This window comes from Microcebus murinus, chromosome 2 (assembly GCF_040939455.1).
Source record: "Microcebus murinus isolate Inina chromosome 2, M.murinus_Inina_mat1.0, whole genome shotgun sequence".
Taxonomy (NCBI): Eukaryota; Metazoa; Chordata; class Mammalia; order Primates; family Cheirogaleidae; genus Microcebus; species Microcebus murinus.
Genome location: NC_134105.1, coordinates 120,463,791 through 120,489,353, shown reverse-complemented (window position 1 = coordinate 120,489,353; position 25,563 = coordinate 120,463,791). Strand labels below are relative to the sequence as shown.

The 25,563-nt window shown below is 35.7% G+C and overlaps 1 protein-coding gene across 4 annotated transcripts in view; it reads right to left on the bottom strand.

The window, feature by feature from the left end:
- Positions 1 to 25,563, bottom strand: part of RABGAP1L (RAB GTPase activating protein 1 like) — a 689,918-nt gene that overhangs the window by 245,490 nt on the left and 418,865 nt on the right. For all 4 annotated transcript variants that reach the window (XM_076000395.1, XM_012765066.3, XM_012765067.3 and 1 more), the window contains one exon: positions 841 to 915. In XM_076000395.1, the coding sequence (XP_075856510.1) occupies positions 841 to 915 (75 nt within the window). The remainder of the gene's footprint in view (positions 1 to 840; positions 916 to 25,563) is intronic.

Here is a 25,563-nt window from a genome sequence, read left to right as displayed (position 1 = left end):
CACTATTATCATTAGAATCAGGTTATCAAAATAGACCATGAATTTACTATAATTGGTGTTCATTTCCAGAATGCCAAACCCAAATGCAGCAGAGAGGCCCAGCAAGTATAAAACTACAGCATTTTCTTTGGGTTTGGCAAAACTGCCACCCCCTCCAAAAAGTCTAACCTGAAAGTTCTGGCATAGTTGGGTTGGGAATTCTCCTCTCTATTCTTTTACCCTATGGATCACTTTCATGTAGCACACTTTAAGTTCTTTAATGAGCATGTATTATTTCTGTCACCAGAAAAATAAAGACATATAAAAGAGAATAAAAATAGTAAGTATGTGCCTATATAATTTGTGCTCCATCCTGGACTATGAGGTCTTTGAGATCATAAATTATAAATGATTGACCTTTGTAATCCTATTTCCTAGCCCACTACCTGGCAATTGATGCTCAATAAATGTTCTGCTAAATGAAGGTATCTGACAGGAAAGAGAATATAAAAAATAAATCACAGAAATGATAAAAGACTTCCTTGCCATAGTATATTGGGTCATAATGGTCCAGGTCCTGCATTTTGGACAATCACATTGAATTCTTTAACTCTAGAGGGTTTTGGTTAAAAATAACTCCAAACAAGCATTTATTCTCTTCTAGCCAGAAAAATTAGTTCTATTGAGAAACCGTCCTATTCTTCACATCAGATCTCTTACTTTACCACTTAAAGTACATGTTTAAAAAAGATACACTATGTGTAATCTCCATCAGGTAACGGGGAAGTAAGAAGGAAGAACAAAGCCAGTAGAAGATAAACCTGGCAGTACTATGCTATTTATCACGTGGAAAATACTTACATGCAGCAGCAATACAGCAGCAAGGAAAGACTGCCCTTGACAGTACCCAATGTCTTCATCATACACAGAGTAGGCCTAGAGAAAAGATGAAGGGAAGGAAATATTGTAAATATTCACAGATGTTAAGCGTTAGCTCACACCAGCCTGCTGCTTGGCCCTGTCCCTGTGGTGTCCACCACAATTTCATTCATCTTTCAGCTTGAACATGTGGGATCCCCAGAGAGACTGTACATGTTCTAAAGCAGGTCTAGATGTCCCTTCATCCCAGGTTGATCTTAAGAATTTTGAAATAACGAAATTCTCACAGCACCTAAGTTAATTATGGTTTGAGGTCCGGTGTATGAGACCACAAAGGACGAGGAAGAGTTAGAAGGACTGAAGGTTGATGTGGGAGTCCAAACGAACTATAAAGGAGAAATCAGGAAGCTGCTGAGAGTGCAGTGCAGCTCTCTTCTATTCTGACAGACAAATTACCCTCTAGAACCTCCAGAAGTTCTCAAAGACCTTCTAAACTATTCTCATATTTTCCACATGGCTACAGAGTAAAAATGGTTCCTCATTTCTATATGACTAAGATAAACCAGAAATATTTAGCATTGACCTGAGTTTTTTGCAGAATGGCTAAGAGAGAGCCTCATGTTACATAAACGCCTGCTATTATAGATGCTCTGGCTCTTCCACATCTTTTGTTGTTGTTGTTGTTGTTTTTAAATCCCTGTCCTGAAATAATGCAAGCATATTCCACATCTTTAACATCATTCAAAGCAGGCTGGCTGGAATATAGCCAACAAGGCTCACCCATGGGAAATATAGCACTCATTGGGAAGTAACTATCATACCATTCAACTTAACATTCACTTCTTTATCTTCAGACAATTAAGGAAATAAAGTTGTATACTTAATATATACTAAATAGTACTTCAAATATCTGGAATTATAATGTAAAAAAAAGTCATCCTGTATTAGTTTTGAGTAGTTCCAGTAGGCAAAGTGTGCTGATTAAATAGGAAAGAATGGGAGTTAGAAGGCTTTTTCTGTAAAAGTCTAGGTAGAAAATATTCTAGGCTTTAAGCAGGGGTCCTCAAACTTTTTAAATGGGGGGGGGTTTAAAAAAAACTATGAACAAATTCCTATGCACACTGCACATATCTTATTTCGAAGTAAGAAAACAAAGGGGCAAAAACACCCGCATGTGGCCCGTGGGCTATAGTTTGAGGACGCCTGCTTTAAGGGATACTTACAGTATCAGTTGCTTAAAAAAAAAAATCCCTTAAAATGTAAAAACCATTCTTAGATCAAGGGTAGTACAAAAACAGGCTTCATGGGCCATAGTTCATCGATCCCTACTTTAGAATTAAAAAAATAAAATTCAGGTGCTGCTACATTTATTTTTAAAAGATAAATGTCCCAAAGTGTATACTGGAATCCAGGATATGCATCCCATCCCCATCCCATATATCCCATCTATGTGCTGTGCCTCATTTTAGTGAGATTACCATTTAATTTGCTTAATACAATGCATTGTGATTTTGTGAGTACAAAAATTGTCTCTGACCAGAGCAAAGTTTATCGAAATAACCAGAAAGGCTTATCATAGAGTGGGTAAGTGTGGTATAGCTCCCATATGACAAAGTAGTCAGAATGCAGGGTCTAGAACTCTTTTTTTACTTAAAAAATAAACTTTATTGATGTATGGCTTACATTTAGTGAAATTTTCATTGCATAATTCCCTGAGTTAGGGCATTTATGTAACCTCCCTATTACAGAATATTTCCAGCACTCCAGAATGTTCCCTCATGCCTCTTTGCAAACATTTCCACTCTTGGCAACCAGTGATCTTATTTTTATCACAATAAAAATATTGTGATATAAATAAGATTATACAAAATAAGATTATACAAAAATCTTATTTTTGTATTTTTTAAATTTTCTAAGAATGGAATCTTATAATATGTACTCTTTTGTATCTGGCTTCTTTTACTCAGCATAAGTTTTTCTGAGATTCTTCCATGTTGTATGTATCAGTAGTTAATTCTTTTTCATGGCTGAGTAGTATTTTATCATATGAATATACTACAATTTGTTTATTCATTCTCCTGTTTCCAGTTTTTAGCTAGCGTGAATAAAGCTTGTGTGTGATACACACGCACACACACACACACATGCACATACACACAAGGCTTTCTGTGGATTCAGATTTTCATTTTCCTTGAGTAAATACCTAGGATTGGAGGTTCAAGATTTAAATGGTAAGTATATGTTTAACTTATAAGAAATTGCCAAATCATTTTACAAAGTGTTATACAATTATTACACCTCTACCAGCAATGCGTGAAGTACCCATTGTTTCACGTCCTTGTTAATATAATACTTGATACTGTCAGTCTTTTTCCTTCTATTCATTCCTGTGGTTTTGACTTGCATTTCCCTGATGGTTAATAATATAGAACATATTTTCATGTGCTTTTAGGCAATTGGTAATATTCTTTTGTGATTGTTCAATTTCTTGCCCAATTGTGTAGCAGGGTTGTTTGCCTCATTATTGTTGAATCATAGGAGTTCTTCATATATTCTGTTTACAAGTCTGTCTGTCTGACTGTCCAGGATGCTATTACAGAATACCATAGACTGGGTAGCTTATAACTAACAGAAGTTTCTCACGGTTCTGGAGGCTGGAAAGTTCAAGATGAAGGCACCAGCAGATTTAGTGTCTCATGAGGACTATTTCCTGGTTCTCAGAAATGGCATCTTCTCAACATGTCCTCACATGGTGAAAGGGGCAAACAAGCTCCATTGGGCCTCTTTTATAAGGGTACTAATCCTATTCACAAGGGCTCTGTCCTCATTATCTAATCACCTCCCAAAGCCCTCACTGCTTAATATTATCACGTTGGAGGTTAGGATTTCAACACATGAATTTTGAGGGGACATAAATACTCAGACCATCCCAAAGCCCACTGTCAGATATCTGTATTGCAAATATTTTCTCCCTGTCTGTGATTTGCATTTTCATTTTTGAAATCTGTCTTTCAAGCAGCAGATTTAAATTTTTGTGGAATTCAATTTAATAGTTTTTTTCTTTTATAGTTCATATTTGTGTGAACGTGTATTCTATTTTTGGGTCATGAACATTTTTTCCTATGTTTTCTATTAGAAGTCTTTAATTTTTAACATTATAATTAGGTCTGTGATCCACTTTGAAATAAAAAATTTTAAAAAACCAGGTAGTCTATGTCCTTCAGCTTTATGGATTTTCAAAATAGTTTAGACTATTGTAGGCTCCTTTTATTTCTAAGCAAATTTTAGAAACTTTTTAATTTCTTCCAAAAAAATGACTATTGTGATTTTGACTGGGATTGTGGTGAATTTATAAATAAATTTGGAGAATGACATATTCACAATATAGTCTATCAGTCATGACCATAATATATCTCTTTCCATTTATTCAGATCCTCTTAAATTTCTCTTAGTAATACTTTATATTTCTTAGTATAGAGATCTTACATATCTTTTTTAAAATTTTCCCCTAAACATTTTATATTTTCATGCTATTAGAAATGTGGGGTCTTTTGTTTTTTCAGTTTTGGTTTTTTTTTTTTTTTGAGACAGGGTCTGCTCTGTTGCCCAGGCTAGCATGCAGTGGCACGATTATAGCTCACTGCTATAGCTTTAGCTTCCCTGCTTTAGCTTCTCACCACACCCAGCTAATTTTTCTTTTTCGTAGAGATGGGATCTTACTATGTAGCCCAACTTGATTTCGAATTCTTAGCCTCAACCAAACCTCTCACCTTAGACTCCCAGAGTGCTGGGATTATAGGCATGAGTCACTGCACAATGCTAATGTGCTATTTTTAAAATTTCATTTTCCAATTGTTTGTGGTTAGTACATGGAAATGCACTTAGTTTTTATACTGACCTTTATGCTATGTCTTTAATAAATTTACATATTAGTTTTAGCTGCCTTTTAAAATATTCCTTAGGATTTTCTACCTGTATAACCATATTGTCTAAGAATGTTACAGTTTTACTTCTTCTGACCCGTATTCCTTTTTTTCCTTGCTGTCTTGCACTGACTCCAGTATTGCACTTGTACTCCAATACAATGGTGAATCCAAGTGGTGAAAGAGGAGGGACATCTTTATCTTCTTCCAGATCTTAGGAGTCAAACATTCAGTCTTTTACCATTAAGTACAATGTCTGTAGATTTTCCACAGATGTCCTTCATTAGGTTGAGGAAGTTTCTCTCTATTGTTACCTTGCTGAGTACTTTTATTTTGTATGGGTATTGCATTTATAAAATCATTGCAATGACCATTTTATTTTCTCTTTTGTTATGTTAATACAGTAAATTTCACTGATTTTTCAAATGCTGAACCAACCTCGTGTAATGGGTCAAGATGTATTTTCCTTTATTTTGCTGGATTCAATTTGTTGCTCTTATTTTTACTTTATGGAGAGTATTTCATGAGAGAGATCGGTCTGTAACTTTTTTTGGTTATATTTGACATATTTTGGCACAGAGTGACGCTGGCCTAATAAAACAGGTATGTCAGTGTTCTTTCTTACTCTGTTTCTGACAAAATTTTGTGTAACATTGGTATTAATTCTTCCTTAAGTGTTAGAACATAACAACGTCTGAAAACTAGATGATCAAGAAGCAGCCTTTCAGCTATTTAAAACTCTAATCACTTAAGAGTTTTCATTTTTTTTATAAATCATATGTATTGAGGTATAATTTATATACAGTAAAATTTATCCTTTACTCATTATTTTTTTTGAGAAAGACATACTACTGGATTTGTTGATGACAAATACTTCTACAGTCTTTAAATTCTATCCTTGTTAAAAGCTAAATAATGAGGAAGCAAAGTACTTTGTTCCACAGAAATATCTTTACTGAGTTAATATTTGACATTACATATTCAGCCTTTTAGTCTTCAATATATTCAACTCAAGAACCCTGGTCTATGTAAGAATTACCCAATGAGGTAGAACTTATGCATCTATTATATAGGCACAATGAAATCACCGTCTACCATATTATTGCCAATTCCCATGCTAGTATAACCATGTATGCTTGTTGTGCTGGCATAATTATCAATAACATCACCTTAACCTTCAAGTTTCCTAATTAGGATGATAAATAGAGACATCTAATCTATACTAGGATTCGTATAATAAATTCCTCTAATTTTGTGCCTGAAAAATAAAAAAGTGTGCCTTATGTTTTAAAGAAAGCATATGCTAATAAGATAATTAATATTAGATAAATCAGCATTTTATTTTTGCCTTAACTACCAGGAATTAATTATCAAATACATTACTCAACTCTAGAAAACAGCTCATCTCTGATATCTGAACATCCACTCCTCTTGGTCACTATATTTTTATACATTTTACATGACTTTTAATTTTATAAAATCTTTCAGGTCTTTCAGTAAATAGAAGGGCAATCAAAAAATCAAACTCAATCAAAAAGTCATATTATGGTACTATTGTTTGTTCTCGTTTAACCTTTTTCTGCTAATGATGATATTATCATACTCTCTTCTAATTAGAGAAAAATTAGAGCACTAGAATCATTACCTAATGAATCTGAAAGAAGCTTTTCTTCACTATCACAGTTTCCAGAGCTTTGCCTAATTTGAAAAATTGAAAGATCAATCAGTATCCTTTTACTTATTTTTCTTTGATTTATACAGTTATATTTCTGATTGCTTCATTTGTGCTTTATCCAGAGTTCGTGTGTGTGTGTGTGTGTGTGTGTGTGTGTGTGTGTGTGTATGTAGTGGGGGATGGAAGAAGGATACCAGAAGAATACAGAAGAAAAAAGAGGAAGAAATAGGGAAAAAGTTCTAATCCTATCTCTGTTTGTAGTATTTCTGATTATAAGATGGTCTGTCACTTTCTTTTTCATAAACTAGAAAATTTGAGATTTGCTGTTGACAGAACATATCACATAAGCAATAAATATATTCTCAAGGCTTTCTCTTCTCTATGAGAGATGTCTAAAGTTCAGGATTCCTTAAAAATGTGGATCTTCAACAATACTATAAAAGTAAAAATTGATAACAGGAAGAACTTCAAGAAATTCACAAATACATGAAAATTAAACAACAAGCCCCTGAACAACCAATGAGTCATTGAAGAAATCAGAAGGAAAATTTAAAAATTTATTGAGACAAACGAAAACAGAACCACAACATACTCAAACCTATGGAATACAGCAAAAGCAGTTCTAAGAGGGAATTTTATAGCAATAAACACATCAAAAAGAAGAAAGATCTCAAAAAACAACCTAATCTTGGACCTCAGAGAACTAGAAAAACAAAAACAAACTAGCTCCAAATTAGTGGAAGGAAATAACAAAGATCAAAACAGAAATAAATGAAATAGAAACTAGAAAAACAATGGAAAAGATAAACAAAACAAAGAGTTGGTTTTTTGAAAAGATAAACAAAATCAACAAATCTTTAGCTGGGCTACGGAAGACAGAGAGAAGAATAAATTTGGAGATAAAAAAGGAAACAATACACTTGATACTACAGAAAAACAAAGGATTATATGAGACTATTATGAACAATTATTATATATACCAACAAACTGGATAGCCTGGAAGAAATGGGCAAATTCTTGGACATATATAATCTACTAACATTATATTATGAAGAAATAGATCAGTAAGGAGATTGAATCAGTAATAAAAAGTCCCCTATAAAAAAAAATTTAAAAAGCCCAGGACTTGATAGTTTCACAGCTGAATTCTACCAAACATTTAAGGAGCTATCACTAATTTTCTCAAACTCTTCCAAATAATTGAAGAGGAGGGAATACTTCTAAATTCATTTTACAAGACCAGTGTTACCCTGATACCAAAACCAGACAAAGATATACAAAAAAAGAATACACACCAATATCTCTGATGAATATAGATGCAAATATCGTCAACAAAATACTAGCAAACCAGTCAACAAAACTTAAAAAGATCATCCACCACGATCAAGTTGAATTCATCCCAGGGAAGCCAGGATGGTTCGACATATGTAAATCAATAAATGTGATAGATCACATTAGAAGAACGAAGGATAAAAACCATATGGTCATTTCAATACATGCAGAAAAAATATCTGACAAAATTCAACATTCCTTCATTAAAAAAACCCTCAACAAATTATGTAAAGGAATGAACCTCAACATAATAAAGGCCACATACAACAAACCCACAGCTAACATCATAGTGAATGTGGAAAAGTTGAAGCTTGTCCTCTAAGAACCAGAACAAGACAAGGATGGCCACTCTTATTACCTCTATTCAACATAGTACCGGGAGTTTTAGTCTGAGCAATTTGGCAGAAGAAATTTGGCAGATCTGCCTATCACATGATTTTATATTTAGAAAACCCTAAAGACTCTACCAAAAAGTTAAACCAATAAATAAATTTGGGAAAGTTGCAGAATACAAAATCAATATAAAAAATTAGTAGCATTTCTATACACTAACAGCAAACTATCTGAAAAAGAAATCAATAAAATAATCCCACTTACAATAACTACCAAAGAAAAAATGCTTAGAAATAAATTTAACCAAGAAGGTGAAAGATCTCTATATTTAAAAAAAAAACAAAACAAAAAAACACTGAAGAAAAGAATTGAAGAAGACACAAATAAATGGAAAGATATACTGTGTTCATGAATCAGAGAAATCAATATTGTTAAAAGGTCTACTATCCAAAGCAATGTATGGATTCAACGTAATGCTTATCAAAATAACAATGACATTCTTCACAGAAATAGAAAAAAATCCTAAAATTTGTATGGAACCATTAAAGGCTCTGAATAGACAAAGCAATCTTAAGCAAAAAGAGCAAAGCTAGGAGGATAACACTACCTGACTTCAAAATATACCACAAAGTTATAGTTAACTAAAACAGTATGGCACTGGCATAAAAACAGAAATATAGGTCAGTAAAACAAAATAGCCCAGAAATAAATACATGCTTTTACAGCCGACTATTTTGAACAAACATGCCCAAAACATACACTGAGGAAAGGTACCTTACCAGATTTTGTGGAGCTTGAGGGCAGGCTCATCTGACCCAACCCCATCCAGCCTCACTGCCCCAACTACCTCTGCTATGGTGAAGAATAGGAACTCAACTAGAAGTTCCAGGACCCCATCCACCAAGTGAAGGATTCGAGTGCTACTCCTAAGGGACTACAGCTGGTACCAGGTCGCCAAAACAACACGACAGCCTGTCCCTTCCAACAAGTCCCGCCTACTGATAAGTAGGTCAATTTGCACAGCCCTTTAGAGCATTTACTGACTCAATCAGATAGGGTTTGGTTGATCCTCACCCACAAGTACCAACTACTGTCTCAGAATTTAAACTGGGTATGCCAATATAATTCACACTGTTAAGAAGACCACAGGGCTGGGGAAAGAAAAAGGATGTCAAAGACTTCCATCCTCCCTCATCAAAGAGAGAGAGGGAGTCTGCCCACACACAAGGATAAACCGCACAGCAGGAAGTGACATTTACTGTGCAGTCAAACCTCTCTGCTAATGATAATCTGCATTCGCAGCCACTCCGCAGTGCCAGTATCACTGCCTCAGCTCCCCTGCAGATCGTCAGCCATTAGATTCTCATAAGGAGTGCACAACCTAGATCCCTGGCATGGGCAGTTCATAGTAGGGTTTGAGCTCCTACAAGAATCTAATGCCACTGCTGATCTGACAGGCGGCGGAGCTTATGCTGCGAGGCGAGTGATGGGGAGCGGCTGTAAATACAGACGAAGCTTGGCTGCCACTCACCTCCTGCTGTGCGGCCTGGTTCCTAACGAGACACACGTACCCATACCACTCAGTAGCAGTCTGGTGGTTGGGGACCACAGGTATAAAAGGAAAAAAAATGGTGTACCTGTAGATGGCACGTAACAAGAATGAAGCCTGCAGGACTAGAAGTTGCTTGAGGTGAGTCAGTGAGTGGGGAGTGAATGAGAAAGCCTAACACATTACTGCAGACTACTGTACCCTTTATAAACACTATACACTTAGGCTACATTAAACTTATACTTAAAATGTTTTTTCTTCAATGACAAATTCATCTTGGCTTACTGTAACATTTTTACTTTATATACTTTAAAAATTTTTTAAACTTTTTCACTATTTTGTAATAATACCTAATTTAAAACATAAACATATTTTATAGCTGTACAAAAATATTTTCTTTCTTTATGTCCTTGTTCTATAAGCTTTTTTCTACTTAATTTTTTTTTTTTAACTTTTTAAACTGTTTTGTTGAAAACCAAAGCATTAACACACACATTAGCCTAGGCCTACACAGGGTCAGGGTTATCAGTGTCACCATCTTCCACCTCCACATCTTGTCCCTCTGGGTCTTCAGGGGCAACAATACACACAGAGCTGCCATCTCCTATAACAATGCCATCTTCAGGAATACCTCCTGAAGGATCTGCCTGAGGCTGTCTTACAGTTAACTTTTTTTCAAGGGAGGAAGGGGTATACTCTAAAACAATGATCAAAAGCATAGTATAGTAAATACATAAACCAGTAACAAAGTCATCTATTATCAAGTATTATACATAGTATGTGTTATATTTTTATATCACTGGCAGTACAATAGGTTTTTTTTATACTAACTTCACCACAAACACAAAATACATTGCAATACTTAGTTATGACACTAGGCAATAGGAATTTTTCAGCTCCATTATAATCTTATGGGACCACCATAATATATGCAGTGGAGCTCTAGATGAGCCTAAGCAAGAGCAAGACACTATCTCTACAAAAAATGGAAAGATTAGCAGGGCTTGGTGGTGTGCCCTTGTTAGTCCCAGGTACTTGGGAGACAGGGGCAGGAGAATCGCTTCAGTCCTGGAGTCTGAGTTGCAGTCAGCTATGATGACACCACTGTACTCTAGCCCAGGTGACAGAGCGAGACCCTGTCTCAAAAAAAAAAAAAAAAGAATTTTCTTTTCTTTTTTTTGAGACAGGGCCTTGCTCTGTCACCAAGGCTGGAGTGCAGTGGCACAATCACACTGCACTGCAACTTCAAACTCCTGGGCTCAAGTGATCTTGCACCTTTTGAATTCCTGGCCTCATGCGATCTTTCTACCTCAGCCTCCGAAAGTGCTGGGATTATAGACATGAGCCACTATGCCCAGGCTTAAAAGTTTTCTAATAGAGGCTCTAACTATAGACACCTCAAATTCTAGCTCTGCCAGTTACCAGAATTATTTAACTTCTCTATGCTTTGATTTCTTTCACTGAGGCAATAAATTATTTATTGTCTACTACGTGGAAGGCTGGGCCAAGCAGTGAACAAAATGGCCAAAGAAATCTTTGTTTTCATAAAGCTTATTTTCTAGTGGGAAAAGACAGACAATTGACATAATAAATAAATGATCAATATAGTATGTTTGAAGGTAATAAGTGCAACGGTGAAAAATAAAGCAGGGAAAGGGACTAAGGAAATGCTGGGCTAAGAATAGAATCCAATTTTATTTTATTTTGTTTTTTAGACAGAGTCTCACTTTGTTGCCCAGCCTAGAGTGAGTGCCGTGGCAGCAGCCTAGCTCACAGCAACCTCAATCTCCTGGGCTCAAGCAATCCTGCTGCCTCAGCATCCTGAGTAGCTGGGACTACAGGCATGCGCCACCATGCCCGGTTTTTTATATATTAGTTGGCCAATTAATTTCTTTCTATTTATAGTAGAGACGGGGTCTTGCTCTTGCTCAGGTTGGTTTCGAACTCCTGAGCTCAAACGATCCACCCGCCTCAGCCTCCCAGAGAGCTAGGATTACAGGCATGAGCCACCACGCCCGGCCTAGAATCCAATTTCAAATAAAGTGGTTAAGGCCATACTGAGAAAGTAACACTTGAGCTAGGAGTTGGGAGGGTTAAAGAGCAAGCCATGTAGATCTTCAGGAGAAGAATGCTCCAGGCAGAAAGAACAGCCAATGCAAGGGCTCTGAAGTGTAAGCAAGCCTGGCACATACGCCAGGACACAATGCATAACAGAGAGAACAGTTATACATGACATTACAGGCTGGTAAACCATTGTAAGAATTATGGCTTTTACAATAAATGAAACAGAAAGCCACTACAAGTAGAAGACCAGGTAGGAGATGAGTTTAGAGCAGGGTAGCTACAGTGGAGGTGCTGAGAAATGATTAGATGCTGGACATATTTTGACAGTAGAGCCGGTAAGATTTCCTAGTGGATTGGCTGTGTGGTGCTGGCAAGTCAGTTGTGTGCAGCCCGTTGACCTTTCCATGGTTGCAAAAGAGTGTGCCGTGGGCCTGGAACATTTCCTCGTGTGGAGATACGGAGCCTCACGGCTTGTGCTGGGCTTATTGAATTGTTTAGTAATATCTGTCTCTGTTCTGGGCTTGATGTATATCGCTTTGTTTGGTTTAAGTGTGTGTGTCGTATGGCACCCAGCCAACCCCACCTGTGTCCCTGTTCCTGGTGGGGAGGGAACAGGTCCTTTGCTTGCACCACAAGATGGGTACATGTAAATCACCTCCCTGCCTTGGCTGTGGGGCGAGACCCACTGGCTACAATGCTTACTGTGAATACTAATCTTGCTCTGTCTCTTCTATATGTGAGTTAAGTGTTATTCCATCTAGTGCCTGTGTGAGTTGTATCTTTTTGGCAACCCTAATACCTGCAAACCATGCACTGGGTTGCTGTCCTGGGATTGCTGTTCCTGGTGGTAGGCAGCAGGCGCCACCTGCTCAACATGTGGTGTAAGAGAAATAAAGGAACATCAAGGATGATCCAGTGTTTCTGGACTGAGCAACTGAAAGAATAGAGTTAGCTGAGATGGAAAGACTACAGATGGGCAGGTTTTGTAAGAAAGATCACACATTCAGTTTTAAAAAGGCTATGTTTGAGACTTATGTGCACATATAGTAGTAACATTCTTCAGTTGCTGGGCAGGTGCAGGGGAAGGAGGGAATGGGCATATTTATACCTAACAGGTGCGGTGTGTACAATCTGGGGGATGGACATGCTTCAGGCTCTGACTTGGGTGGTGCAAAGGCAACATATGTAAAACATTTGTCATTTGTATCCTGTAACATGCTGAAATAAAAAATAAACTTTAATTTTAAAAAAGGGTATGTTTGAGATATCTGTTAGATAACTAGAAAATAAATCAAGTAGGCAGTTGAATATATAAGCTTATAGTTCAAGGAAGAGGTTGGGGTCAGAGATATAAATTTGGCAGTTATCAATGTATGCATGATATTTAAAGCAATGGGACTACATGAGACTACCAATGCAATAAATGCACACAGAAAAAAAAAAGGCTAAGGACTCAAATTAAGAGGTTAGGAGAAAAAGAAAGAATGAGCAAAAGAGACTTTGAGGAAAAAGAGTGCAGGAGAAGGCAAGTGAAGAAAATACTTAAAGAACAAGGGAGTAATCAACACTATCAGATGTTGCTGATAGGTCAGGAGGAAGAAGACTGAGATTTGGTCATTAGAGGTACAACGTAGAGTAGGAAGCAAGGAATTGGTCCCAGAAAATATAGATAAATCTTTTGAGGATTTTTTTGGTAAAGGGGAACAGCTATCTTTACCTGTAACACAAAGGTGATAATAGTAGCCACCATATAAAGTTGAGGATTAAACGCAATGCCTAGCACACAGTGAAGTGCTGAATAAATGGTAGTAATGACAGGCTGATGTAAAGGGGAATTACTGTGTCCTCCTTTATGGAGCTGCCTGGATGGGGTCTTATTCTCTAGTAAAATTCTTGTGGATTCTTAGATTCATTGCTTTCTTGAGAATGATCGGTTTTCTATAGGTGCCTAAAAAAACCCAATTTGTTTCTCAATGTGTTGCACCTTCTTTTTACTCTGTGAAGCCAGACATACCAATGTAGGCCTAAGATATCTTTGCAAACTCTTACAAGTGAAACTTAGAAAGAGCAGAAAGGGTAATAAAATTCATCTTTAAAAATTCGTTGAGTTTCCTGCTCCCTTCCTGAAGCCGTTAGGCAAATAGGCTTTCACATGGAGGGGTGGCCTGGGGTGGCGTGTCAGACCCTAGCTAGAATGATAATGCCATCCATGTGGGGAAGTATGGAGAATGTGGCCAAGAATGGAGAATCAGTGCATGAGAAGATGAGAGATCCATGCAGGGTGACTTCCTGGCACAGGGTATTAGAACTTGACCATAGTAAGGAGAGCATCTGCACATGAGAGGAATGGCAGCACTAATGGGAGACTGGTTACAGATAGAGCTGTTGTCCCAGTGGATAAATATATTAAGGATAGTGGGAACTAGTTTCTCACTGTCAGAAAAGGGAGTTACAAACACAGGAAGGGAGAACACTAGAATTAATCCTCTGGTCTTGGATTGCAATTAGAAGTATTGCTATGATCTCTAGTTTTCAACACCAACAGTTAATTATAGAAACAAATATGGGCAGTGATGTCAGCAAAAAAGGCAGAACATTTGCTCCTTTATTACAGCAGGAAGTATTGCAAAAATTGTCAAAATCAACTTTTTCAAAGCTCTAGAAATTGGCCAATGGTTTGCAATGGCCTGGGGAGTATTTATTCCAGAAAAATTACTGAATCTTGGTAAGAAGAGGGAATTTTGTGGCATTTTTAACTAGCCTTAGTGCTACCCCCCACCTTCCAGTTTCATGATAACCTTGAAAATTAATAGCCTGCATTTGTAGTGACAACAAGCCGCCTGGCAGCCATAAGAAGGAATAAAATGGGATTAGCAGTCCTGCAAAGCCTCGTTCCCAGAGAATTAGCATGATTAGACCTGTCTGGTGGTTCCCTGGAATGCTCCACTTGCAACGCTCACCCAACATGAGAAAGCTTTTCCCCAGGGGCATCTGTCAAAAACAACATCATCAATAATGGGAAAAATTGAAACTGCATACCACCTAAGAGGAAGAAATAAGAACAGTTTATTTCTTCTATGCTATTTCTGTCAAAGATGTTTAACCTGACTCTAACCATGACAAAACATCAGAAGAACCCAAATTGAGGGACATTCTAAAAAATAGCTGACCTATAATCTTCAAAATGATCAAGGTCAAGAAAGTAAAGCAAAGAGTGAAAACCATTCCAGATCGAAGGAAATTAAAAAGACATGACAGCTAAATGAAATGAGTTGTTCTGAAATGGATCCTGTTTCTATAAAGAACATTTGGACAATTAGTAAAAACCTGAATGACGTCTCAAGCTTAGGTAGTAGTAGCAATATATCAATGTTAATTTACTGATTTACATATTGCATTATTGTTATATAGAAGAATATCCTTTCTTGTGAGGGGCTGTTGAGGCATCCTGTTGGAGAACTGTTCTCAAACAGATTAGGAAAACAAAATTCTGTACTTGCAACTTTTCTGTAAGTTTGAGATTTAAAAACAATAAATAGAAATATGGGGCCAGGTGCTCACACCTACAATCCCAGCACTTTGGAAGGCTGAGGTGGGAGGACTACTTAAGCACAGGAGTTTGGGACCAGCCTAGCCAACATAGCGAGACCGTCTCTACAAAAAAATAAAATTAGAGATCACAGTGCTTTATGATCAGGTTGTTGCATTCCAGCATAGGCAACAGAACAAGACGTCTTAAAAAAAAAGAAAAAAAATATATACACACACATGTATATAAATTTGACAGTATCATTTTGAATAATAAATTGAACTGAATAATAAAATATGTGAGCCTAGAAAAGGTTATTAAGTTTGTCCTATATGCTGGTAAAAAGGAGAGTATCAACATAAGCTCTAAAAATAGACTCACTGATATGAAATAATCTAAACACTAGAGATAATAAATGTAGAAGGCTACATGTACTCACAAATAAATACTCACAAAGCAATTTTCTTACCTAACATAGCTGGCAAAATTCCTAGATGTAAGTTTCCTTTTATATAACACTTTAAAAAAACAAAAGGTCCTTGGCTATAATTTAACTTACATACTCTTTTAGAAAAAGGAAATATAAAACAACTAGACTACCATATCCTTTTAAAAAATTTTAATGTCCCCATTACAATTAAACTGCTACCTGATTATGGTAAATTACTTGGAGTTTTCAGTTTACCTTGTTGTACTTTTGGTTTTTAAAAAAGGGTGTAATAGAAGACACCACTCAGGAACTCCACAAAATAAAGAGAAGCAATAGCCCTGCCCTTAAGGAGCTTAGCCAAAAAAGTTTCTGCAAATAAAAGCACTTCACAGAAGAAGGAAATTGTAGCAATTCAGATCTCTTTTAGAGTTTATATGCATGAAATTTTCATCTAAAATACCTATATTCTAAATACCTCTATTCATCTAAAATACCTATATTGAACTATGGTTAATGTGAATTAAATAAATAAATAAATAACCTATCTTCTGGCCGTGAAAATGCACCTCTCAGATTTCCGACAGCAGGGAATGCAATTGACCGAGGGCTCAGCTAACTGTTACGCTCTGAAATCCTTTCCTGCATTTGCACCAAGGCCACACTTCCCATGGGCTGCTCTACGCAATGACTGAGTACATCAGGACATTAAGTCAGGCCAGCTTCTGAACAAGGGGGGACCTCATAGGGAACCTTGCTGAGGATTCCCCAATCACCTTGTCAAACTTTCCTTAGAAGTACACTACAGTCTAAGGTATTTCCTTTTAACCTTCCTTCCATTCTTCTTCCCTTGGGGTTAGCATTGTGGTCCAATGGCTCTCGTAGCCTCTCCCAGCTCTTTCCCTATTTTCTCTTATAGGCATTTCCCCTAATACGTGTCTTATACATTGAATCCAGTCTTCTTAGACGATCTGAAATAACACAGTCACTTCCATCCAGTTAGTCCACAGCGTTAATTATATCAGCACAGTGTGACTAGTACTACACCTGCCCCTCTGAGACAAAGAAAAAGAAAATGCCAAAGATAGCTTCCTCCCTGAAAGACTGAACACAAAGCTGAAAAGACTTAAATGAAACTAATCAGATATTGTTCAAAATATGATCTGTAATAATAATCAAAACTGCATAGAATATTTTCAAAATAAATTTTGTTGTGTATATTTAAAGTTTACAACATGATTTGGTACACACATAGATAGTAAATGGTTACTATAGAGAAGAAGATTCGCATATCTATGATCTCACATAGTTTCTTTTTTGTGTATAACAAGAGCAGCAAAACTTTACTTATTTTACAAAATACTAATATAATACAGTATTAACTATGGGTGTACATTAGATCTCCAGACTTGTTTTAATCTGTAAATCACTGTGAGCAGAGTGAGTAGACAAGCCTTACAAAGAAGATGGGCAAATAAGATTTGAACTGATGGGAAGGAGGAAGAGGGCAATGCACATTCACATTCTTTCCAGGAGAGAGAGCAGGAAGAGGTCTGGTTAAAGAGGAGGCTTCAAAGTTACACAGATATTGCCAACCATACAACATAACAATTAGTAAATAGGAGATAAATCCCCATAATTCTGTAATGTAAATAATCCACTCCGGAATAAATGAGTTTATTGTCTAGGATAGTTAAGGCATTTGAATCTAGTATAGAAATAGATATCAATTGTGGGGGGAAAAAAGTATAAGTTCAGGAGGCACCATGAATAGCATTTTATTAGAAGGTTCCTTGTGTTTTGTCTTTGCAAATTAGTTTTTTCTTTCTTTTCTCTACTTTAGAAAGTAATTTTACTTTTCTTCTCTTCCTCAAAGAGTAACATTTTCTAAAAAGAGTGACTATAATCAAACCCTTAGGATTCATACCAATCACTTTATTCTAATTTTATCCATTTTTATCATCCCTATAATCTCACCCTTTCTCTCCTGTATCCTAGTAATGATGGCTTCAATTAGCCTTTCAGTTGAAAGACTACAGGCTCCACAGAAACTACAAAGCTATTTCAAGAAAAGCTCTTTTGGAACTAAGAACATGAAGAAATTTTGAAAATCTCTTCAGGTACTCTCTCAAGAGCATTACAAATCACTCATTCTCTTTCCAGGAGTCCAGCTGCACAAACCTGACCTTTTCATTGTTACAGTCTCAGATGAAAAATCCATATTTTAAAATCACATTATATTAATATCTTCTCAGTTGAGCTCTGACTCATAAAGTCTATCCTATTAATACGTATATTAGAGAGAACCCCAAAGAAAAACAACCTCAAAATAATCCTCCCTGTATGACTATAGTGATACTAACAAATATAATAAATGATTTTGAAGTCCTGTAAGAAAAGACTAAGTATGAAGTTAACCCTCAAACATACATACGAGTGAAACTTTTCAACTTTGGAGGTTGCTAAGATTTCCTTATGAGTGTGTTTATATGCATGTGCATACACTTACTGTTCTAAATAGTTGTGAACATAATTGTCCTTGGCAGTAAAGCAGAATGGGACAATTCCTCTAACAGGGATAATGTGAAATAAGCTAAAGACGAAAAAAACTAAAACTCTGGGAGATTAAGATTTATCAGTATGCAAATATGGTACTCTCTCTATCCTAATGTAGACAAGAGGATGTGTGAATATTCCCCTTCTACCCCAGAAAATATAAAACTATTAACCAAAATATTATCTACTGAAAAAGTTTGAGGAAACACTGTGAAAAATTCATCTCTCATATTTCTTCGCTAGAGCTAAGTGCTATCATGTAGAAGGAGAAATTTTGGAAAAATTGTCCTGCAAGAATGCTAACAATAACCAAGCAAAGATTTTAGTGTTCTTCTAGTATCAGGGACAAAAAATTTAAGTGTTCAGCCTGCCACAGAGGAGAGTCTCTAGTAAATACCTCAGGCTTTTAGTTGAGATTCTGGAAGGGCTTCACCTTCTAAGCAAGAATTAGAACAGTCAAAAATGGGTTCAAGGGATTTGCCAGACTCCATCTTCCTACCAGAAAAACACTAAATCTATTCTGGAGAAAAATAATATCATCGAGAGTCTTTATAATTTTTCATGCACAAGGTTTAGCATTCTATTAGAAATGATCCAGCATGAAAGAAAACATGAGAAAATAAATAGAAATCAGGAGACAACAGAAAATAAAAATATATCTATAGGTGATCAGATAGTAGAATTCATCAGACTTAAACCTTAAAATAATTATGATTAATCTGGTTAAGAAAATGGAAGAAAAAGAATTTTACCAGAGAACGCAGGAAGAAATGAAGAGCACGAGAACAAACAGGTGAATCTAAATGAATATGAACTTTTTATAACCAACAAACAAAAAAATAATATTCTTCGTGCATGGGGGTGGTGTTAGTACATGCACAGAATTAAACACCTGACAGTAATAGGACAACAAACAGAAAAGTGATAAATGGATAATGGATAATGATAAATGGATAAAGAGATATATGGTTCTTGCATTTTCCAGGAAATTATCAAAGCTCTAATCTAGGTTGGGTGCTGTTGCTCACACCTGTAATCCTAGCACTTTGGGAGGCCAAGGTGGTAGGATCACTTGAGCCATGCAGTTTGAGAGCATGAGCAAGAGCAAGACCCTGTCTCTACAAAAAAACAGAAAAATTAGCCAGGCTTGGTGGTGCACACCTATGTCCCAGCTCGGGAGGCTGAGGCAGAATGACTACTTTGAGCACAGGAGTCTGAGGTTGCAGTGAGCCATGATGATGCCACTGCACACTAGCCTAGACAACAGTGAGACCCTGCCTCAAAAAAACGTACTAACCTAAAGTGGATTCTAATCAGCCAAGAATGAATGTTATAATAACTAATAGTTATAGACTGAAAATGGGGAAGAATGTAAGAAAAGAGGAAAAAGTAACATATGGGACATATACAGCAGAAAGAGTAGATATTAAGTTTAAAATCAAGTATGTCATGAACTTGGTTAAATATAAATACATTCAATAAAAAAACCAAGATTGTAGAGCTAGTTAAAATAATACAACCTAACTATAATAGTCCTCCTTTACCCATGGTTTCACTTTCCATGGCTTCAGTTACCCACAGTCAACCACATTAATATGAAAATATTAAATGGAAAATTCTAGAAATGAACAATTAGTAAACTTTAAATCACACACCTTTCTGGGCAGTGTAATGAAATTTTCACCATTCTGCTCTGCCCTGCCCAGGACATGAACCTTCCCTTTGTTCAGCATATCCACGCTGTATATGCTACCAACCTTTTAGTCACTTAGTAGCTGTCTCAGTTATCAGATCAACTGTCATGGGATATTAGCGTTTGTGTTCAAGTAATCCTCTTTTTCTTAATAATGGTTCTGATGTATAAGAGTAGTAATACTAGTATTATTGTTATAATTGTTCTATTTTCTATTTAGTTATTGATAATCTTTTATTGTGCCTAATTTATAAATTAAACTTTATCATAGGTGTTTATTCATAGGAAAAACATAGTATATTTGGGGTTTGGTACTATCTATGATTTCAGGCATCCAGTGGAGGTCTTAGAATTTATCCCTGTGGAGAAGGGAGAACTACTGTATAAGATGCTTACAAAAGACATACCTTAAATATAAGGACCCAAAACAATTGAAAGTAAAAGGTTATAAAAAGATATACAATGCAAAATAAAATAAATGTGGCCATACCGATATCCAAGTACATATTAGCAATAAAGAAAGACATTTTATAAAGATAAGCTTAATTCAACATGAAGATGTAACAATACTAAATTTGTATGCACTTAATGATGTTTTACATATGACTCAAAATACATAAAACAAAACTTGACAGAACTAAAAGGAAAAAGAAGTCCAAAATCACACTTAGAAATCATAGCACAACATCATCAATAACTGACAGAACAGACCAAAAAAACCACCAAAACTTAGTGCCTATAAAGAAGGTAAGTGCCTATAAAAATCACCAAATGCAATGGGTTGAAGAAATCACAATGGAAATTAGAAAACATTTTAAACTAAATGGTAATAAAACATGACATATCAAAACTGAGGACATCACAATTAAATACTACTCAGCAATAAAAAACACTACTGAAACACTGAACTACATGGATAAATCTAAAAAAGCATTATGCTATATGAAGGGAGCCTGATGCAAGACAAAATATATGGTATAATCCACTTATATTAAATCTAGAAAACAGAAACTAATCTATAATGACAGAAGAAAAGTGGTTGCCTAGGGTCGGGCATGGGTGGGGAGAGTGGCTGCAAAGGGTTATGAGGAAATTTTTGAAATGATATTATATAAATGTTTGGTATCTTGATTGTGGTGTATTTTGATTGTGACCCAATCAAACATCTGCCAATATTTATCAGACTAAAAAAATGTTCAACATCTCTAATCATCAGGGAAATGCAAATCAAAACCACAATGAGATATCACTTAACTCCAGTGAGAATGGCCTTTATCAAAAAGTCCCCAAACAACAAATGCTGGCGTGGATGCGGAGAGAGAGGAACACTCCTACACTGCTGGTGGGACTGCAAACTAGTCCAACCTCTGTGGAAAGCAATATGGAGATACCTCAAAGCAATACAAGTAGATCTACCATTTGATCCAACAATCCCACTACTGGGCATCTACCCAAAAGATCAAAAGTCACTTTATGAAAAAGACACCTGCACTCAAATGTTTACAGCAGCACAATTCACAATTGCAAAGCTATGGAAACAACCCAAGTGCCCATCAATCCAAGAGAGGATTAATAAAATGTGGTATATGTATACCATAGAGTACTACTCAGCTTTAAGAAACAACGGTGATATAGCACCTCTTGTATATTCCTGGATAGAGCTGGAACCCATACTACTAAGCGAAGTATCTCAAGAATGGAGAAACCAGCACCACATGTGCTCACCAGCAAATTGGTATTAATGGATCAACACCTAAGTGGACATATAGGAGTAACATTTATTGGGTGTCGGGAGGGTGGGAGGGGGGGTGGAGGGGACGGGTATATACAACCACAACGAGCAAGATGTGCAATGTTTGGGGGATGGACATGCTTGAAGCTCTTACTCGAGGGAGGAGGGGGGCATGGGCAATATAAGTAACCTTAACACTTTACCCCCATAATACGCTAAATTAAAAAAAAGTCATTTATCTTCACAAAAGAAAAAAATGGATATATAGTTTATTGTATCTAAATTATATATGAATTCTGTTGATTTTTAAAAGTTAGAGTCTTAACTCATAAAAAAGAGACAAACTTTGTAAAGATTAATCTAAAACAGTATTTAGGAGAAATCTGTAGTCTTTGGTGTATCTACCAGAAGAGGAGGAAGGCTCAAAAAACATTTATTTAAACATCTGTCATTAAAAGCTAAAAAAAACCCCAGCAAATTAAACTCAAAGAAAGCGAAAGAAATGAAATAAAAACAAGAACAGATATAGCAATGAAATAGAAAATAAATATGCAATGGATAAAAGAAATAAAGACAAAGTTGGTTCTTTGAAAATACTAACACAATTGATAAACCAGTAAACTGGGAGTGGTGATGCACACCTGTAGTTCCAGCTACTGGGAAGGGTAAGGCAGGGAATTACTTGAGACCAGGAGTTTGAAGCTGCAGTGCATTATGATCATGCCTACAATTAGCCCTTGCATTCCAGATGGGGCAACACAGTAAGACCCAGTTTCTTAAAAAAAAAAGTGATAAACTACTGATTCAATGGAATCTCAATCAAAATCTTAAAAGTTTTTTTTTTTCCCCTCAAAAACTAACACACTGATTTTAAATTATAGAAATACAAAAGGTCAAGACAGCAAAAACAACTTTAAAGCCAAACAAATTTGGAGGCCTAACACTACCAGATAATAAGACATTTTCTTATTAGCTTATATAAAGCTACTATAATTATAATAGTGTGGTATTTGTACAAAGATACATACATAGCTCCATGGAATACAATGGTTCTGAAACAGGGGGATACATATGTAAATTTGATTTATGACAGAGATGTGCAGCAATACAGCTGGATCAACTAGAGATGGATAAAGGGGAAAAAATGAACCTTGATTTCTGCCTCACACGGACAAAAAATCAATTGTAGATGGATCATAGTCCTCAATATAAAATGTAAAAGCATAAAATTTCTAGATTACATCAGAGAATATTTTCATGACTTTGGGTTAGGCAAATAATTCTTAAACAGGACACAAAAACACTAACCCTAAAAGAAAAGATTAATAAATTGGACCTCCTTAAAATTAATAGCTTCTATCAAAAGATATCATTAAGAGTATAAAAAAGCAAGCCATAGAGCAAATATTTGCAACATATATACCTAAAGAAGGACTGATAGCCACAAAATAATAAAGAAAACTCAATTATAAAAATGAGCAAAAGACAGTTTTGTCATGAAAGAGGATATCCTAATGGCCAATAAGCATGTGAAAAGGTGCTCATCCTCAGTAGTCAAAAGGGAAATGCATATGAAACCACAAGGAGAAACCACTACACATCCACCAAAATGGTTAAAATTTAAAAGTCTACCAAGTGTTGGTGATAATATAAAGCAACTAGAACTCTTACATATCTGTTGGTCAAAATGTAAATGGTAAAATTTCAAAAACCTATTTGGCAATATCTATGGAAGCTGAACATATGCATACCCTTTGACCCAGAAATTCCATTCCTAATATATAACAGAAATGCATACATATGTGCAACAAAACATTATTAATACAAGAGTATATATAGCAGAATTATTCATAATAGCTAAAAACTGAAAACAACCCCAATGCATAACAAGAATAGAATGAATACCATATTGTGGTATATTCATACAGAATATTATGCAGCGATGAAAATAATATACTACTACTACTATATGCAATAACATGGAAGAATCCATAGTCAATATGGATGAATCTCAAAGTCAATGCAATAACATGGATGAACCATAGATCAATCTCATAGTTTCATAGACAAAAGAAACCAGACCCAACAAAGGCCATATTGTGTGAGTCCATTCTTCAAAGTTCATAAAGCGGCAATCTGAATATGTGGGTAAAGAAGATATCAGACTGGTGGTTACCTTTAGCAGAGGTAGTGACTGAGGAAATTTATGTAAGACTCTGGGGCATGAGTAAAATTCTATATCTTTATCTTACATTGTTTACATAGGAGTGTTCACTTGGTAAAAACTCACTGAGTGATAGCCAAATATTTGTGCACTTTACTAGATATGTATATCACATGTTATACTTTAATAAAAGTTTTTTTAATGGTGACAACTAGATCTAAGGTAATCTAAAGAAACTATTCTTTATAAAGATGAAGTCTTTAATTAAAAGATTCTGCCTTCTTACAGTTAGCTACAAGACAAAGTGTGTAAATGTGATATACAACTGCTATGTATTACATTATTAGAAGTTCCTAGAGTCTTATTAAAACCTTTAAAGACCCTAAGCACTAAAGAGATTACTATGCTAACCCCCATATGTAGTTCAAATAATCTTAAAAAAGAAATAAAAATTTACATGCATGCTAAAATTAAAATAACTTTTTTCTAGGATTTCAGATTATAACATTCTGGATGAAATCATTAACAATGAATTCATTTTTCTTTTGTGGTGCCCCTAAGCATGTCTTTGGTCTATCTTCCAAGTAATCTTGCATTAGCTGTTCCAGAAAATAATAATTAAAACATTAACCTTGCCTAGGAGTCTGAGTAACATCAAGTACATTGGTGAAGACCCTACTAATCTATTTATTATTATTATTATTTTTTTAACAAGACATTTGCATGTATAGGGAATATAAAGTCATTTTCTTCTTTGCACTTTAGTATTTAGCTTAACAAAAATATATTTTCTAGCTCTTTGGATTTAATTTATGATAATGATGCTAAGATTCACTTGCTGTTTAAACACTAACACTGAGAAACAGCTGCCCTAACACTGAGAAAAGCCACAAAAAAACATGGACTCTGGAGTGAGATATACCTGCCCTAAAAGGAATATCAGTTTCATAATTTCTTATCTGTGTGATATGGGTAAATGCTTAATCTTCCTGATGTTTGTTAGCCTAAGTATAAGAACAGAGATATAGATTTTACTTCTGGAATAACTGTCAAGACTATAAACACGATGCATGTAAAAGTACCTGGAATAGTCTCTAGTACTTGGGAGCTATTGAATAAATCATAATTTTTCTGTTTTATTCATAAATACATTTATAATAGTATTACAGAAATAGTACAGAATTTTAAGTTCTAAGATCTGGATTCAAGTTAGTCTTTGCCATTTAGCTGCTATGTAATTTGGGCCAATAATTTAATTTCTCTGGGTTTCATCCATAAAATAAGGGAAATTCTACATGCCCTATGGTGTTAACTATGGGGGTCAAATAACATGTACAGAAGTGCTTTGTAAACCACAGGGCTTCGCAAGTTTCTACTATTATTGTTGTCATTATGTTGATCAAAACACTAGAATGGTTCTGGAAATCTTGTAAGACTTAAAAGAATTCATTTTTCCTTAAGGAAGTTAATTTGCTTTGAGAATACATTGCTGTCCTTGAAGACCTGCTGAAACCACTTAATTCACTGCTCATTAAGATGTGCTGGCAAAGTAGGTGGCCCCAGGAGCTCAAAGGATTCCTCAGCAGCCCATGTTTGGAAGGTTGCCATAATTCAAAGCAGCTCACTAGAAACTCAAGGGAGAGGGAGGAGACACAAGGGCTTCCTGAGTACCCCAAGGAGTTGTTCCAAACTAAATCCTTTTGGGTCCATTTGATGCAAGAACACCTA